General features: G+C 40.6%; 1 protein-coding gene across 1 annotated transcript; it reads right to left on the bottom strand.

Moving 5' to 3' along the window:
• Positions 1 to 634: 634 nt before the first annotated feature.
• Positions 635 to 17892, bottom strand: LOC123491469. Its single transcript, XM_045222269.1, has 5 exons — positions 17741 to 17892; positions 12196 to 12449; positions 8880 to 8944; positions 5338 to 5472; positions 635 to 927 (listed from the first exon to the last, which is right to left on the bottom strand). The coding sequence occupies exons 1-5, from the start codon at positions 17864 to 17866 to the stop codon at positions 635 to 637; spliced, it is 873 nt and encodes a 290-aa protein (XP_045078204.1). The 5' UTR covers positions 17867 to 17892.
• Positions 17893 to 18690: the final 798 nt, after the last annotated feature.

The raw sequence follows: 18690 nt of genomic DNA, 5'->3' as shown, positions 1-18690 counted from the left end.
ATCCCTACAACTCACTGCTCAATGTCCTCAGCTGTCAGTGCCATCTCTACACTAAGATCCATTTTGAGTTAACACAATTCTCATAGCTAAACGGTTGCTGAGTACTCACTGACTATGGTCACGTCTGACTCCTAATCATTGGGAGTATTGATCTGAAGCGTTCGATCTTCCTATAAACAGGAGAATGTCGACGTTGATGAGGTCAGTGCCCACTGCCCTCAATAGGGACCTTACGGAGTAAGCGAGGGGGTGATTGGAGGGCAAGGGAAGGACGAAGAAGAAGGAGGAAATGGCAAGCATTCAGTTCTCAAAAACTCTAAACACCAGGATTATAAAAGGGGATCCTTCCAAAGAGTCTTAAGCTCTTGAGTATCCAATCTAAAGATGACGCTGTAGAGTCCACAGGAGGCTGCTGAGGGGAGAACGGTGCATAATAATGGCTGGAACGGAACAAATGGAATGCCATCAAACACCTGGAAACCATGTGTTTGATGTATTTGATACCATTGCACTCATTCTACCAACCTCCTGTGATAGTCTCTTATGTATAGGATTCCTCTCCAAAGACGACACTAGAGTCTGATGTAGCCTATAGACTACGTAGTGTAATGTATACTGTAGCCTATTTGTAGCCTCATAATACTCTAGTGTTATCTTCAGGTAGAGGGACGGGACAAGTGGACGCCTCTAGGTCTATGTCAGAGAGGGAGACCAGCGTGAGGGAGACCAGCAGAAAAAGAAGGGAGGAAAATGAAGAGGTGGCGGCCGACGGGACCGGGCGGTTCTTCTTCCGTGGCCCATTGCAGAGTGGTGTGTTACAGCAGGAGATGCACACAGAGTTGATCCTTCCAGTGCAGAACTGCTGGTAGCCTGACGAGGATATGAGGCATGCCCCGGACGAGGCGCAGGACTTGCGGTAAAATATGCCTGAAGAGGGAGAGAGAGAAGCGGTCAGGGATAGTGCAAAGCTATACAGGAAGTCCAGGTCAAGCTATATGTGATATTGAGACCCTTGGTGAAACTGAGCCAAGTCTCATAGCAAACTGAGGTAGCACAAACACTGGGGAAGGGAGGGGTAAAAGTCCTTAAGCTTTCGTTTTTGTTTAGTTTTTTCATAAATGTTTGACGTTACAGTGCCTTCAGAAAGTATTCAGACCCCTTGACTTTTCCACATTTTGTTATGTTACAGCCTTATTCTAAAATTGATTTTTTAAAAAATCCTCATCAATCTACACACAATACCCCATAATGACAAAGTGAAAACAGGTTTTTAGAAATGTTGGCAAATGTATTAAAAAGAAACAGAAATGCCTTGTTTACATAAGTATTCAGACCCTTTGCTATGAGACTCAAAATTCAGCTCAGGTGCATCCTGTTTCCATTGATCATCCTTGAGATGTTTCTACAACTTGATTGGAGTCCACCTGTGCTAAATTCAATTGATTGGACATGATTTGGAAAGGCACACACCTGTCTATACAAGGTCCCACAGTTGACAGTGCATGTCAGAGCAAAAACCAAGCCATGAGGTCAAAGGAATTGTCTGTAGAGCTCCGAGACAGTATTGTGTCGAGGCACAGATCTGGGGAAGGTACGGTGTCCCGTATACGGGACGAGTTGAGCTAATGTGCGCTAATGTGATTAGCATGACTGTTGTAAGTAACAGCAAACTTTACAGGACATAGACATGTCTTATATGGGCAGAAAGCTTAAATTCTTGTTAATCTAACTGCACTGTCCAATTTACAGTAGCTATTACAGTGAAAAAATGCCATGCTATTGTTTAAGGAGAGTGCACAACAACTTATCACAGCAACTGGTTTGATACATTCACCTCTGAAGGTAAATAATGTACTTACATTCAGTAATCTTGCTCTGATTTGTCATCCTGAGGGTCCCAGAGATAAAATGTAGCATAGTTTTGTTTGATAAAATCCATTTTTATATTCAAATGTAGGAACTGGGTTCTACAGTTTGAACCCCTGCTGTCTCTGGCTCCACACCCACCCCACCGGCCATCTAGATGTGTGAAAGTTAGTGTATAAGCTAATGATCCATCATATATGACATTCCTGGGAGTGTGTAAACTTACATTTTGTATTACCATATCATTTTTGTATGTTCTCTATAGTTATGTACTTGAAAATGTATGAAATGACCAATTTGGCACATTTGGGCAGACTTGATATAAAGTAGTCGAGTATTGCAATGCTTCACTGGATCAATCTGAAACTTTGCACACACACTGCTCCCATCTAGTGGCCAAAATCTAAATTGTGCCTAAACTGCAATATTATATTGTGGCCTTTATCTTGCATTTCAAAGATGATGGAACAAAAAACCCCAAAAAACACATGTTTTTTTGTTTGTATTATCTTTTACCAGATCTATTGTGTTATATTATCCTACATTAATTTCACATTTCAACAAACTTCAAAGTGTTTCCTTTGAAATGGTATCAAGAATATGCATATCCTTGCTTCAGGTCCTGCAAGTTAGATTTGGGTATGTCATTTTAGGAGAAAATTGAAAAAAGGGTCCGATCCTTAAGAGGTTAACAGGACTTTATCCTGATCAATACTGGAGTGGTTCATATTACTGGGAGGTGGTCCTCTAAGTGCCTAGAACCTATATAGAGCCATTATAACAAATAAAACATTGAGAATGTCACCTCGACAAAGAATATAATGCTCTCAAACTATGGAACAATTGCAACAAAACTATGCTTTGATTTATATGGTGATGAGAGAATGCACATGAATAATAATAAGCCATTTAGCAGGCGCTTTTATCCAAAGTGACTTACAGTCATGTGTGCATGCATTTTTACTTATGGGTGGTCCCGGGATCGAACCCACTACCCTGGCGTTACAAGCGCCATGCTCTGCCAATTGAGCTACAGAGGACCACAATAAGAGTGTTTTGATTTCATGGAAATATTGTTGTGCCATTAGTCTTACCACAGGCGGTGGTAAGAAAGCCTGCGTCTCCCTGCCTGATAAATGACCACCTTGCAGGGACTCAACTCCCACTTCTCCCTACCCCTTCCTAGGAAATAGACACTGGGCTTTTGGATACAAACAAATCCAAGGTGACCCTGGAGATGTGACTCAAGCTCCACTGAATCTATAAGCATTAGTACTTGTTATAAGCATATATGGATGCTTATCATGTCTTAATACAAGGTTTATGTGTTCTCTGCTGAAATTTGTCAACAGACTGCAAATAACTGTTATTATGATGAGAAGAGGTTCATAAGTGCCTACGACAAGTCTTACATTGCATTATAACTGTGGCATAATGCGTTATACCTGTCGACGTTAAGTAAAGTGTTACCAAAAGTTCTAATTAAGGCGTAGAGAGGAAATAGATGAAAGAGGTTGATGAAAGGGAGGAAGAGTCACGTTAAAAGTTCAATCAAACTTTACTGCTCTACTTTACTTGTCTTTCTCTTGAAATAATGACAGATGAGCTGTTAGACAGAGTGGCAATTTGTAAATGCAATACAATATTCTTGTTTTGTCTCAAAGACGTCGGACAAGCCTTCAAGACAAAAGTAGACAATTGCAGTCTGCATCAGCCCCTGATTACTGCTATAAAGTTTGACAGAACTAACAATACAACTTTAGCTTAATCAACCCTCTTCTTTGTTCCATACTACATCACTAGGCACATTTAGAACTGACAGTCTATCAAACCAAGTCCCCAAACCTTTGTTGGGGGGAGGAATGGGTAGAGAACAAATCACATGCAAAAGCCAACTTTCCCTGAGGATTATGTTACAGATGTCTTCATATATCATAAACACATTATGCAAGTGTTTCCTTCCACCGATAATGTTGGGGTAATTCGCAAATTCATTATTTGTGATAAATTGTGGTTGCTGCATATAAAGATAATTAGTTAGGATCCTGGTCTCAGGCTGACATTATATGAAATGATATAATTAAGGAACACATTCATTACCCAACATTGCTAGAAGGTTTTATGATAGAATACAAGTTTTTCAGTTTATCTGCTTACAGGAGCACATAAGAATCCCTTTGCCAACATCGCATTTGAATCAAATGACTCAGAAAACCTTTCTGGAGAGTGCAGAGACTGGCAAAGATTTGTGAATATACTGTAAGCATGTGCATTTCACACAAAAGTGAATCCTTATCTCAAGGTTATTCAAACCATTACACAACATTACATATAGTGTACATTTGTTAATGACATTATTGCCATAGAGCATTGCCTTTGAGTGATGAAGCTTGTCAACCATCATGTTCAGAAACATAGTTTGGGCATAAAGCACTCGCTAAAGACAATCTAGCTATGGAGTTCTTGGTAAATTTTTGGAATACTCTTGTAATTGGAAGTATACATTTGATCACAAGTGACAACTGTACATGTAATAACATTGGATGTGGTAGGATCAACAGGCCTAGTGTATTTGAAGGGTGTTCTCTCATTAAGCAATAAGGCATGAAGTAGTGTGATATATGGCCAATATACCACTGCTAAGGGCTGTTCTTTGTACGACGCATAACGGGGAGTGCCTGGATACAGCCCTTAGCCATGGTATATTGGCCATATACCACAAACACCCGAGGTGCCTTATTGCTATTATAAACTGGTTAACAACGTAATTAGAGCAGTAAAAATAAATGTTTTGACATACCCGTGGTACACGGTCTGATATACCACAGCTGTCAGCCAATCAGCATTCAGGGTTCGAACCACCCGGTTTATAATAAATAAATAATGCATGGTTCAACTGAGCACAGCAGCCAGCAACCAAGGTAACCACCCTTTGGGATAATCCCATTAAAAGAATATGAGCCATAATCCATGAATTAACTATGGTAATGGCTCTTGATCTATGGAGATTCTTTGATAGGTCCCAATTGATGTAGTGGGCATACGTATAGGCCTAGTTTATGATCTCATTTGTTGGAGACCCTATAGATCAGTTCCACTGAATTCAGAGGTAGAGAGGAAGTACATGAAAGAGGAAAATATACCTTATTTAGGTCACATGTTAAAAGTGGCACAGTCCGGTGTGGCTTGGTTTTACATGGCATAGTAGGTGTCAGAGAAGGCAGAGTGGCCTGGGGTGGCCTGGGGTGGTCTAGCTGCAGAACACATTTATATTGTGTCGGCGTGGGTTCGAATCCGGCCCACAACCTTCCTGTCTCGCTCTTACTAGTCTCTCTGGTCAGACTCAAGCTCACACTCTGCTGTGGCGGAGATACAGTGGCTGTGAGAAGGGACTACTCTCTCACTATCTCTATCCTATAAAGAACAAAGTATGAAAGGAATGGAACTGCCCAGGAGACGCTGTTTTCTTACCATCCTCCTTCACCAGCACCTCCTTCTGACACATGTCCTGCACGTTGACAGTGCAGTTGACGATGAACTCTGCCGTGGAGCATTCATCGTTTTTCACCTCCTCACACTGGTAACACTGGATCTGGAGAGCATAACCTGTACAAGAGAGACAGGAAGAACCACAAGGGTTAAAAAAAAGCCCACAAGAACAGTTCACTAGTATCTGGCATATAGTCATCTCATTAGTCTATGAATGATGTTCAAGAGAGACTACAGGCACATTTTTTTCAAATTTGTTTAGCTGTGCTTGATTGAGCTTGCCTGGCACAATGGAACCAATGGAGTAGTCGAGTGCAAAGCAACTCTGCCCAACTGGCACTGCAGGCAGGCTCGATCAAAATTCAGAAAGTATTTAAAAGATTAGGCCTAAAATCTTATTTGAAAGATTTTAAAATTGTATTTTGTGCACCCAGGTCTGCAGTTCAGTCATTAGTATTATCCCTTGTTCATCTGGGGCCTTTCAGCCCCCCATATTCCTCCCAGCTAATCAACAATAAGTGTTTTCGTGATCTATTGCCATTACCACAGACCAGGAACTGTATCCTCGAGGAGAGACAAATTCATCTTTGAAATGAAAAAGTCTCTTTGTTGGCATTTTGAAAGTCAACTTGGTCCATATTTGCAATGATCAGAGGACAAGGGGTGGACTGAAAAAAAGACTGGATCTCCTCGATGAATAACAAACATGAAGATTATCTCAAAGAGCATTTCATGTGGGAGAGACGATGTTGATGCTATCCTTACACATGTGGACATGTTACAAATATCAGACAATATAAATTTGAGCTAATATAATAACATTTCTGTACCACACCACAGAAAGCACTGATGAGTCACACAAAACACATACTTCTCTGACTACATACACATTTGTCGTGACAACGAAGAAACACAGCAGAGAGGAGTTGTTTAATGCACAAACAGATCTGGAGTCAGGATAAAGGGATTTTGACCGACAATAATGAACAAATATGTTTCAACAATATAAATCCATACTCTCACTTACTTGCCAACTAAACTTAATACAGTGCCCTCAGACACAATTGTGTGTGGAAGCTGGGCATATCTGTGCAGGGAAAAAGGCCATTCAACTTTACCCACTAAATTAATAATTGCCATTCTGACTTTTATAGTTGAAAACAATTAAGCTAAAGTGTTGCAAACAAAGTGCTTTATCCACACACTCAATGAAGCTGTTGCTCCAGCACTGACTTAAAATTAGATTAATTTATTTAGCAGATGCTCTTATCCAGAGCGACTTACAGTTAGTGAGTGCATACATTATTTTTTCTTTTTTTCATACTGGCCCCCCGTGGGAATCAAACCCACATGCTCTACCAACTGAGCTACATCCCTGCCGGCCATTCCCTCTCCTACCCTGGACCAATTGTGCGCCGCCCCATGGGTCTCCCGGTCGCGGCCGGCAACGACAGAGCCTGGATTTGAACCAGGCTCTCTAGTAGCACAGCTAAACTGCGATGCAGTGCCTTAGACCACTGCGCCACAATTCCATTGTCACTTGACTGATTGGAATTAAATGGAAATTAACAAAGAATGACAGATGGTTGGCTATTCATCCAAAGTTGTTTCACAGGGAGGAAAAAATCGTAATAATTTAATCGAGGATACCGGATGGATAGCAAAATCTGATTCGGGTATGGAGTTTTGCAGAAACATGCATGACTGTGCTATGTTAAACAACAATTCAAAATGTTCTCAGGCGCCACATTTTCAGGTCATTTGTTCTCCGTGACAGATATTACTGTGTTCTAATTATTGAAATGGCGACAGTCATTCATCTCCCAGTCTGACAGCCCATCAACACAAATTCAATTGAAAAGGATCCAAAACAAAGATCTGAGTGTAATTAATTTAAAACCAGATAAATGCTTCAAAACTCCATCCATCAACCGAGCAATAGAGTCTCATAAAGTGCCTAAACACATCATAGACTGTCCTGTATCTGTCCTCTATACACCACATATGTCCATAACATTTAGCCAAGCATATAGTTATGTACATATTGTCTATCTGTTCATATTGTTCCTCTATACCCTTTTCACTGAGGTAAAAACATCATCAAATTATTTAGATGTAATTTCTGCTAACAATGAACATGATGTTTAAGGAGTGGAGCACGTGAACCAAATCCAGCACATCCAACGCAAACAGACAGAACATTTGTATGTTATTTACCACAGAGGCATTTTTGGTGAGATCAAGTTCTTACACGCCACTGTTCATCTACCCATATATTCATGTGCAAGGGGTTCTACTGGAAATATGGACTGGAAAAGCTCTCAGCTTCTGATTGTTATATCATTCTGATGATATGATCAGTGGATGTATGTTGGAATGAGAATGTGGACTGCTCCCATTGACATAGATTATCATTGTCATTTTACCTGATCCCTTTTTAACAACTACATTTACCACGGTTTGTATACTTATAACCATATCATTGCTATAAGGTGACCAATGTGGATTGAGAATTCAGTTTATTTGCCTTCATCTATCTTAAATTGTATATTTCCCTTCCACCGTCATCTGAAGAGAGACAGGGTTGTTATTCTCTGCATATTTATTGATATTAATATTCATCACAGGTGTGCATGGAGTGATAGATCAGCTCATTTAACACCCACTAAAAAATGTTTTTTTTAGTTTATTACAGTCACCTGAGCTGACAACTGTTGATCAATCATGTTCCTTATCATTTGAGCTTGATGGAATGCCTACACCTGTAAAATAAAATGTTGAATTGCATTTGTGTTGTCAATTATAGAGCTATTAATTAGCTATTGATAATGAGTGGCCTACACATTTCCCTCTGCTTTATAAAATGAGTGAATACATTCTTCACCTGTAATGGTGTCTAGTCATGTTTAATAGCAATTAATCTGAATACTTAATAGCCTAATTAGCATGCCATGTAGGGCAATTGTAAGAGCAGAAAGATGCTCCAAATATGGAATAATGTTCAATGTTTCAGAATGTCACGATCTATTATTTAGCATTTACATTTTTAAACAATATTATTAAATTGAAGCAAAGATATGGAAAATAATAGCCTAAATCACATTTTGAAAAGATATGCCTTTACAGAGGTGACATGCGCAATGGTTTTACAGATGCAATTATGACCTAAGGTGATATATTTTCTGTAGCTGGAGCGCAGGTGTGTCATTAAAAATGTAAAATCCAAGAATCTGTTTCACAATTTCTTATTCCAAGACAGTTATACATGCATTTAACAAGATTATTTGATCCGCACCGGTAACCTCCTGCGCGCCTCACTGTTAGCATTACTAGACCTCTCCTGGATTTATGAAAACGATTTAATTGTTTTCATCCGACAAAAAACAGCTCCCCAAATCATTTAACCATAATCCAAACTTGAATTAGATTGGAATACCTGCAAACGTTGACACCACTCTCAGCAACAGAATACAACGCAGCTAGCCAACACATGTAAGATTACACAGTCCCCAAAGTTTGCATACCTGTTTTGAGGAAAATTCCAAGCAAAGTTCCATAAATTAGAAGCAACATCCTCTCCCAAATGACACTTTAGAGGAACACATCAGACCAGGTGAACTTAAAACGAAAGCAAAATCCTTAGATGGATCCGTGGCATCAATGTGTAGAGCACATTATGCTGCGAGGAATGTAATGCTCAGCACAGGACGAGGGCGAGCTCTGCGGTTCGAGAGACTACGTTGAGGAATTCCAGTGAAATTGGATTAGGATAAATCATAAAACGTACCACGTGATGAAAGCTCGCCATATGGAAGCAATTCATCAGTCACTCATATCCTACACACGCAATCCGTGACTGTTAATTGCGTCCAAATATGAAATGGTCACTTTTGGATAGGCTATTTGGTATGGAGTGCACGTTGGCAGCATGCAAATTTAACCAGATTTAGAAAGGCTACTATTCATTAAATACATTTGTTGAGATCATTTTATGGTTCAAGTGTGTCTGTATGGATAGTGTATGTTTAGTTAGGGGATGGGTTTTAGAGAGAGCGAGAGAGAATGTTTGGAAATCACTCTTGGGTGGCTGAATTAATTACTTTTATTTATAGTCACATAATTACCCATCAAGAGACTCTAATTGTTATAAATCCCCCTGCTTTATAAGCACTGTCTCAGAGAGTAAAGCTCAGTGGACACAGGCTATAGGTTTAACACGTTTTGTAGTTGAAGGATATGACATGAGCTTTATGGCAAGCATTTGAAGACAGGACTTGGCTCAAACCTTCCCTTGCCATTATTAACAATTCCCTGCGGTAGACTACTTACATATATTTCAGGTACACATTTATGAGCGCAATGGCAAAGATCAGTGAAGATCTCACTGTTCCTTATGACTATGGTACCTTACATTTGACTACAGTATATGATACTGAACGCACACGTGTATGACTTCACGCACGCACACACACACGCACGCACGCACGCACACGTCAACCTCAAACAGTTACGGAAGCGGCACCAAATTTGAAATAGGAAATAATTTCTTTTTATTTGTATAGGAAATTATTACATAAAATATAGCATCACAAGTCTAATGTAACAGCCAAAATTGCACACGTAATTACCAAAGTAACACTGCTGGTAACAGGTTCTCTTACAAAGGAACAATCAAGGAGAGAAGATGTGAAGTAGGACAATTAAACACTACTATACAGTTCCATGTACAAAAAGTGGGATATAAATACTTGTCAGCTAGAAAAATACAGATTATGGTCTTAGCAAGACTCCTTACATATTATTAACAGTTTCATGGAAAAAAAATCTAACATTGAAACGTACAGTCTGTTTTTGATTAGCACCAGAATCAAATTACACACGTTTGGCATGATGATTTATTCCTACTACGTTTCAATGTGTTTTGGATAAAGTGATAAAAGGTAGCAGTAGTAGCTTTTATTCGACAAAATAAAACATTTTGTATCGACAAAACCTACAGGAAGTCACAAAACGAGGACATTTTCGAGAAAAGTTGAGCTGTTTTCAATCAGTAGACTTATAGACAAGCTTGAATGATTGGCAAACACAACAAAATGATTTACATTTAAATTGCATATACCAGTCAGCAATGCTCATTCTGATATTAACTTAATAGCAGTTTTTAACACAGAGACAACATATACAAAAAAAAAGAGTGTTTTATGATGCTACAAGAGACCCAATTTCAACAGTTATGTTATCCTGCAGTTCATGAAGCTTTTACTTTTTTTTAAATGACAGTATTTTTCCATGAGTTGTAACCTTATATTCAAGGTAACTAGGTATAAGCGTTGCATTTTCCCTGAGCTACTAGCATAGACCTTGCTCCGCAAATGTGTTATTGAAGCCAGCAGAAGTGTCTGATTCATAAGTACCATTCAGACACTAATTCAGTTCTATGTTTACATCAAATACTGAGTGACCCAAAGACAATGGTGATGGCACAGTAATTGCTTAAAGGGATACTTCAGGATTTATTAAACTTGAATTTCGTGGATACCATTTTTATGTGTCTGCGTGCAGTTTGAGGAAGTTGCTAAATAGTGTTAGCATAATGACTGGAAGTCTATGGTACTGCTAGCATGCTAGTAGATACCATACACTTCCGTCTTCTAACTAGTTAGCATTGGCTCGCAAAACTAACTCTAACTTCCTTCATACTGGATGCAGAGACATAATTGGCATTCATGAGTCCATCTGACTCGGGAAAATGATAAAGGGCTTTGTTGCCAAAATCCCGAACTATCCCTTTAGCTACTACACATCAGTTGAAGTTCAGCTTGACAGTTTTGACTTGCTGGTAGAAATGATTGATCATGTATTCCTAATTTATAATACAATTCAAATCAATACTGACTCCAGTACATTCAATATGCAGGATATTATTCTTTAAGATTCCACAGTACTGGTGGTTCAATTAAATGTGCACATGCATGTATTTAGGTCACTTAATATAAAGTATAAATCACACCACTTTAAAAATAAAATACAATATTTGTTCTTGTATTTGTTCTAATGTGTGTGTGTCACATTTTCGTTCACCATGCAACTTTCAAGATACCACAGCAGTCTGGAAATCGTACACGTTTGAGCCAATGGCTTTTAGGGGCTGTGATTGTATGGTATGGGTTGCAGTGTATTGCATGATGGGAGTTGTGGTGTGTAGACCTCCATTATGGCATACAACACTGTGGCAGTAAAACATTGCTCCAATTCAAACTTGAGAAATAATGATCAGTGAAAAACCGTCTATCCACATCCACATCCAACAACCATAATTGTTTTTTTCACATTTGATGATTCCTAAGGTATTGCTTCACACTACTAGGCATCATCAGTTGCTCCCTGATGATATTTCTGATTGGTTTGTTTTGGTGGTATTTACTCTAGTTTTGTCTTCAAGTTGAATTTCACTTTTTAAATTCCTTAAAAACTTTGTACAGTATTTGTTACAGTGCAATGATAAAAAACATTCCCCCTTCGGGAAAAAAATATATAATGCAAGAAGACTATTTCTAATATTGCTTTCCCACCTTGAACGGTGGTACTGTTGTAGCCTATAGTTTAATTGTCCAGGTCAGAGGTCATGCATACTGTACAGTCTGGGTTCACGTCCTTATCTTATGACATCACCTATGACATCACTTCCTTCCTTATGACCTAAGTGCTTCGGTTGGTGGGAGTAGCAGAGGACTCCACAGAATCGTCCCCGGCCTCCACTTTCTTACTCTACACATTGTTGGAGCCTTGACTGGTGCACGAGGAGAAGCTGTCGTAAAGCGAATCACTGAGAGAACCCACACGCTCCGCCTCCCGGGCTTGTTGGAGCCGGTAGCTGGACGACGAGGCTCGTTGTCAGCCCTGCTGCAGCAGTCCTCCTCTCTCTCCCCTCGCGGAACAGGAGCAGTCACCGCTACTTGGCCTTTGCTCTGTCTCCGGTACAGCCCCAGCCCACTGCTGTTCAGCTTGTTCAGGGACTCCAAGGACACGTCTCTAGAGCCGGCCTGGACCACTCCGCCGCAGCCGCCTGTCGTCATGTCCACTTGATTCCCTTTCTACAGCAAAAACAAGACAAACAAGAGAGGAGAAAATGAGATGAGGGGTGTTTTGTCATCTGCCCACAATGAGTCCACACTGCAGCACATTATTATCATACTTTAAAGTGTCAATCTGGTATTCAAACAACAATAAAGCAGTCCCAGATTGCCCCTTTCTACATATAATTTCATATAAGTAATCTGTCACTCGGTCTCTCAACAAAGAATATCCAGAAACAAGAAAAACAAGGCTGTCATGCTGAATTTACACTGAGTGTACGAAACATTAGGAACACCTTTTGCCCTCAGAACAGCCCTCAATTTGTCGAGGCATGGACTCTACAAGGTGTCGAAAGTGTTCCACAGGGATGCTGGCCCATGTTGACTCATGAGGTCAGTCTATGTGATGGAAATGTTTTGTACACTCAGTGTATATCTACTTCAGCTAACGCAACACTACAAAGCACTTTGACTACTGTCATTCCTGAGTATCGCATTGATTTATTGAGAGCTTTGTTCATTCTCCTCCCATGCTTAAGGCCCAATAAGTCTGTCTGGGGAATCTGCCGTGAGATATCAACCTTTCTGGAGGGAGGGAGAGGGAGAGGGAGAGGGAGGGGGAGGGAGAGGGAGAGGGAGAGGGAGAGGGAGAGGGAGAGGGAGGGGAGAGATTCTCCTTCGTAGCTGTTTTGACACAATGTATTATTTTTTTGTCACGCAGCCCATGTTGTTAAAAAGAAACGAGTCAAACGGCGGCCGTCTTCTTCTGCTATAAAGTAACGCAAAATGGCTTAACCTTAAATATACTGTAGAGCAAACATCTATTGAATATCATTTTGCATATTGATAGGTGTTTTAGGTATGCACAGAGAATCTCACTTAAAGGTATAATGTGGGATCTGGGTATCTGTTCAATGGAGATTTCAATCCATTGATTCTTGAAGAATATACCACAACAGGTTTGGGGCTGCCATTTTGCTAAGAAATCAATCCCAGATTGCAGCTTTAATGTTGCAGTTTCATGATGAATCACTAGAGCCCTCTAGGCCCTGTTTATGTACTTTGAAAATATCTTTGGTATCTACACTTTTTATCGTGTGTGGTCGCTGAACTCATTGCCTTCTTCCATGGAAAACGCCTCCAAGCCATTCCACCACCCTTGAGTAAATTGGCAACACAACAATAGGAAAGGTCCCCAGTGAGATATATATATATATATATATATATATATATATATATATATATATATATATATATATATATAAACTCTACATCTCCAATCTAGCATAATCACAAAATCATCATAATGCATTTTTCCCACATACAGTCATAAATCTAACCACAGTGAGTACAAAACACATCTTCAATAAAAAAAATTGTTGTGTAATTCACCTTGGTCAATAGCTATTAGAATATCTTAACAAACTATTTTGCAACATGCACTGAGGAATCTTGAAATAATTTGAGGAATCATTAAGGGCTGGCCTCTCTGGCTACATTTTATCTGTGGTAAAGGTAAACACAATTCTCTGGGTAACTGATTTACCTCTACCAATCTACCGAAGGGCCAAGCCATCCACACCCTTCCCGGGTGGGCGTACACAAGTTGTTACTGTATTACCAGGGGTATGGGGCCGCCCTCAGGGTTTCACCAACTCCTCATCATTAAGTGTTCACTGACAGGTGGCCCTTAGAAATGGCTTTCCCTCCCAGGAACTCCAACCCAAACCACTCCGCTAACAATCTGGTGGTTTACACTAATGCATTCAACACACAGGCACCTCGGGTTATATTCTTCATTCTATCAGCACTAAAAAATCAAAATACCCTAAGTTCTAAAAATCACTTTTGAGGTACAGCGTAATTCAAGGGTTGGTGATAAAAACAAATGGGATTCAAATCTGCACAATGGCGCATATCTCCATTCTACAAAGTTACTGGAGAATCCAAAAGTGCTACATCGAAAATTATTTTTTAGTCCAGGACTAGGCTCAATCTGGGTCCGGAAACCAACCCTATAGTATGTTCCAGTGCAGTGTAGTCTACAGGTGCATGGATGTGGAAGATCATGAGAACAGAGCAGAGGGTGTATGACTTGATTGTGATCAGTGATTGGAATTGGGGTGGCCTTTCGTTCAGTGCCTTTGACAGTGAGGAACAGCAATCATGGTCCTGCTCTTCTCCTAACAGCACTGAGCTCTCTATCTCGGTAGGAGGGATTCTTATCTGTGATTGAATTTGATTTGGTGAAACACAATTACCACTCTTGTCTGTGGGTCGAAACCAACCTCCGTGCAGACCTTGACCATCTGCTGGCACCTAAGGAGCCAGTTGAAGTGTATCCTTTACAACCCGAACACACAGGAAAACATCGCCTCAGGGGCACTTCAGGTAGAAAAAGAGCTTGTCAATTGCTAAGGTATTTCATTTCAATGGGAATGCCTTGGGTAATTGGGATTCTGAAAGGATATATACGTTGGAAACATTCTGCCCCAATATTTGATTCAAAAAGTCTGTCATCTGAAGCACTTCTTACATGTCTGTACTTCTATTTCCAATTGCATGTCCAAGACCAAAAACATCCCTCTCTCTCCCCCATTACATTAGTGCTCCAGGTAACAAGCTGTTACAAGCAGCTGGGGAGAACGATGTGACCACAGATATTATATAGTTATGAGGCATATGGCTGTGTAACCTGGCCTCTCTGGTCAGGCTCCTTAGGCCCTGCCCAGCCCCCAGCACAGCATCTTATGCTGTTTTCCCCCCTGTCGGAAAGGCCTGCAGAAATCTCTATTACCCATCAGGAGGAGAAAAGAGAAAGGGGGAGAGGGGGGAGAGAGAGAATGGGGAGAGAAGGAAATAAGAAAGAAAGAGAGGGGAAAGAAAGAGAGGATGGAGCTAAACTGAGAGAGCAAAAGATAGAGAAAGAAAGGGGTGTGGGGGGGGGGTTGAAGGAGGCAGAGGGAAGAGGGGGGGTGTAGCAAGGCAGGCAGAGAGGCAGGCAGGCAGCGTTGCTGTCAGGCAGTGTCAGGATGATGAATGGGGGCCAGGCTGGGCCATGAGGTCTCTGATGGGAGCTGCCCGAGCTTTACATCACTCTCCTGAGTGTTTGTGAAAGGTTATTAAAGGCACTTAAATCACCCAATCTCACACTGCACCCGCACCCGCACCTTCCACACACTTCCCACTTCCCAAACGAATCTTCCATAAAGATACCATTAACTTACCTGACTGACTTAAAGGGAATGGTCACATATACAGTGGGGTCCCACCACCATATTTATTTTTGGCTCATGACAAAAATATCTGTATACCTTTACCTTGAAAATGTAATTATTAACGGATGAATTTCGAATAGCCTAGGGCTATGCGACAAAACAATGCCAATAGTCCTCATAGGTCTTAATTGTGTTGGTTAGATGTATTTTCAAAGTTCCTTAGTTTTATTTTATTTATAAAGATATTTTCTTGTGAGGTCTTTCCAAGACCAATTACTGGACAGCAATAGATGGTAGGATTAAATCCATAGTGTTGCTCTGTCTTTGGTGTATTTGTTATCGTTGTTTGGGTGATCTCTGTGCAGGTTGGATGCACATGGTCTCTGTCGGACACACTGCATTTCTGTAGGGAGTCTCATCACAATCCGAGCCATGCTTTCAAACCCCCGGCTCACCACCGCAGCAGCCAAACCACACATAAACCTTGTTAGAAAAACCTCAGTTACAACCCCCACCTCCGCAACCAGCAACCACACTTCACTTTATTTCACACAGACATTAAAATGGTCAAATCCTGGCCATTTTAGCACAAAAACTCATCCAAAATTGTTTCATTTAGTGTAGACTAACAGCCGAGAAGACAAAAAGCTGCAAACTCTATTTTACTCCCAGTTATTCAATGAATAGATGAACCAATGTTTCTGTATGCAGTGCCTTCGTCAGGGTCAAAGCATACGCCAAGGACATTCATTTTCCACATTCAATTTGAGCAGTCAATTGTTCAGTCAATGCAGAATGGAATAGATCTTTACTTATTGAATCTTAGAAATATTTGAGCACAAAAAGCGACTGGCAAGGTTGATATTGTAAGTTTAATAAAAAGGCATACAAAGCACCCTGAGCCCTGCAAAGTTGTATTTCGCTTTGCAGAGTAGCTGCAAGTTTCAATACTGCTCCTCTTTCATAGTACAAGGCCTCTATAGGCCAACAGTAAGAACCATAGGTCAACAACATAAAACAAATTAATGTATTTTTCCTCTCTCTCTCTCTCTCTCTCTCTCTCTCTCTCTCTCTCTCTCTCTCTCTCTCTCTCTCTCTCTCTCTCTCTCTCTCTCTCTCTCTCTCTCTCTCTGAACTTGTGTTGAGTCAGATCCTTTTGCAGATTATGGATTTTTCTGTCGGTCTCTGTGTGTGTGTGTGTGTGTGTGTGTGTGTGTTAGGTTATTCTCTGCACTGATCCAATGGGAAGTGGGGGCCTGAGGGGAGTGGGGGCGAGGGCCATTTCATGGTCACTGCTCCTCATTTGTCATTCAGTGAAGTTAAATACCGTTAGGCAAATACCCCGTGACACGAGGGCGCGATCGAAAGCAATTAGGCGACTTTCAGTTTTTTTATTTTATGAAAATGTCAGAACAATCCAACCACAGCGCTTTATAGGAGGGGTGAAAGACATCAAGCTTTGTGGACTTTGTCACGCACTTTGAGAAAGCTGGAGAAGCTGGAGAAGGACCAATTTGCCTTAAAACATTGATTTGTTTTCACATGAGTTGGACTGCAAGTTACCATGGAAACAGTTTGCCTTGAGCTAATGCATGATCTCACATAAAATTTAGAGGGAAAGTTTGACTACATCCTTAGTGTCAAACACTGTATTGTAAACATAATACTTTTCCGAGGTCAGGTAAAGTGGTCTGTGCAATAGATCCTCCTGAAGCAACATCAAAAGATCATGATCATCTAGTTAATTATATGTGAAAACAACCGAGCTACAAAAGGATATGTCAAGGTAATATACTGAACCAAAATATAAACACAACATGTAAACTGTTGGTCCCATGTTTCATGAGCTGAAATAGAAAATCCCAGAAAGGAGTTGAGGAGTATTTCTGTCTGTGGGCCTATGCCCTCCCAGTCCCCCTATGGCTTCACCCTTGCCCATTCATGTGAAATCCATGATTAGGGCCTATGCATTTATTTCAATTGACTGATTTCCTTATATGAACTGTAACTCAGTAAAATCTTTTGCAATTGTTGCATGTTGCGTTGATATTTTTTTTCAGTGTTTGTCATAGGTCACCAAGAAGTACTTACGCTTAGTCTGTCTCGTGCTTTTCCCTCTAGCGATGATTGGTTGTGCAACAAGTTGTATTGGGAGAAACTCCTCCTGTGGTCGTCCTTCTCTATGTGAGAGAACATGTCATGTTGATAGTAGTCCATGATTGACGGGAACTTTCCCACCTGCTCCTCTTCATCGTCTCCTCTTCGTAGACAACTGTGGAGAGCAAGTTTCAATCAACCAATATATCTATCACTCAATCAACTTCAATTATTTTGGAACTGCAATAACAAAATGCAAGGAGATGTACTGTTGTTTCAAACAATTCATGTGTAAAATAGACCTAAGATAAACTGGCTCAAATCAAATGCTGTAGGCCTACATCTAAATAACATCATTATTGTGTCTGTGGATGTGGGATGCAGATGTGATTCTGACCTTGGTTGCTTGTCTTTGCTCTGTTGGTAAGAGTGCTTTGGGTGGAGCCTAGCGTGTTCCCTTCAGACTCTGTCTCTGTGTCCTGCTGCTGCCAGAGTATGTCACACTCTCAGGACTCTGTCCTGTTCAGGAAAAGAGAGGGACATCAGAACAGAATGAGAAGATAGATCAGGTATCCCTTTAAAGACTACTTCCCCGGAGTCAGATTAACTTGTGGATACCATTTTTATGTCTCAGCGTCCAGTATGAAGGAAGTTAGTCGTTTCGCGAGCCAATGCTAATTAGTGTTAGCACAATGACTGGACGTCTATAGGACACTGGCTGTTACCATAGATGTCCAGTCATTGTGCTCTTTAGTAATTGCTTCTTAAAGGGATACTTTTGGTTTTGGCAATGAGGCCCTAGATCTACTAACATGCTAGCAGATACACATAGACTTCCAGTCATTGTGCTAATGCTGTTAGTATTGACTCCGAAACTACCTCTAACTTCAATGATACTGGACGCAGATACATAAAAATGGTTTCCACAAGTTCATCTGACTCTG

The sequence above is a fragment of the Coregonus clupeaformis genome, chromosome 1, assembly GCF_020615455.1.
Source record: "Coregonus clupeaformis isolate EN_2021a chromosome 1, ASM2061545v1, whole genome shotgun sequence".
Classification (NCBI taxonomy): domain Eukaryota; kingdom Metazoa; phylum Chordata; class Actinopteri; order Salmoniformes; family Salmonidae; genus Coregonus; species Coregonus clupeaformis.
Note: the sequence above shows the minus strand (reverse complement) of the source record. Positions and strands in the feature narration are given on the sequence as shown.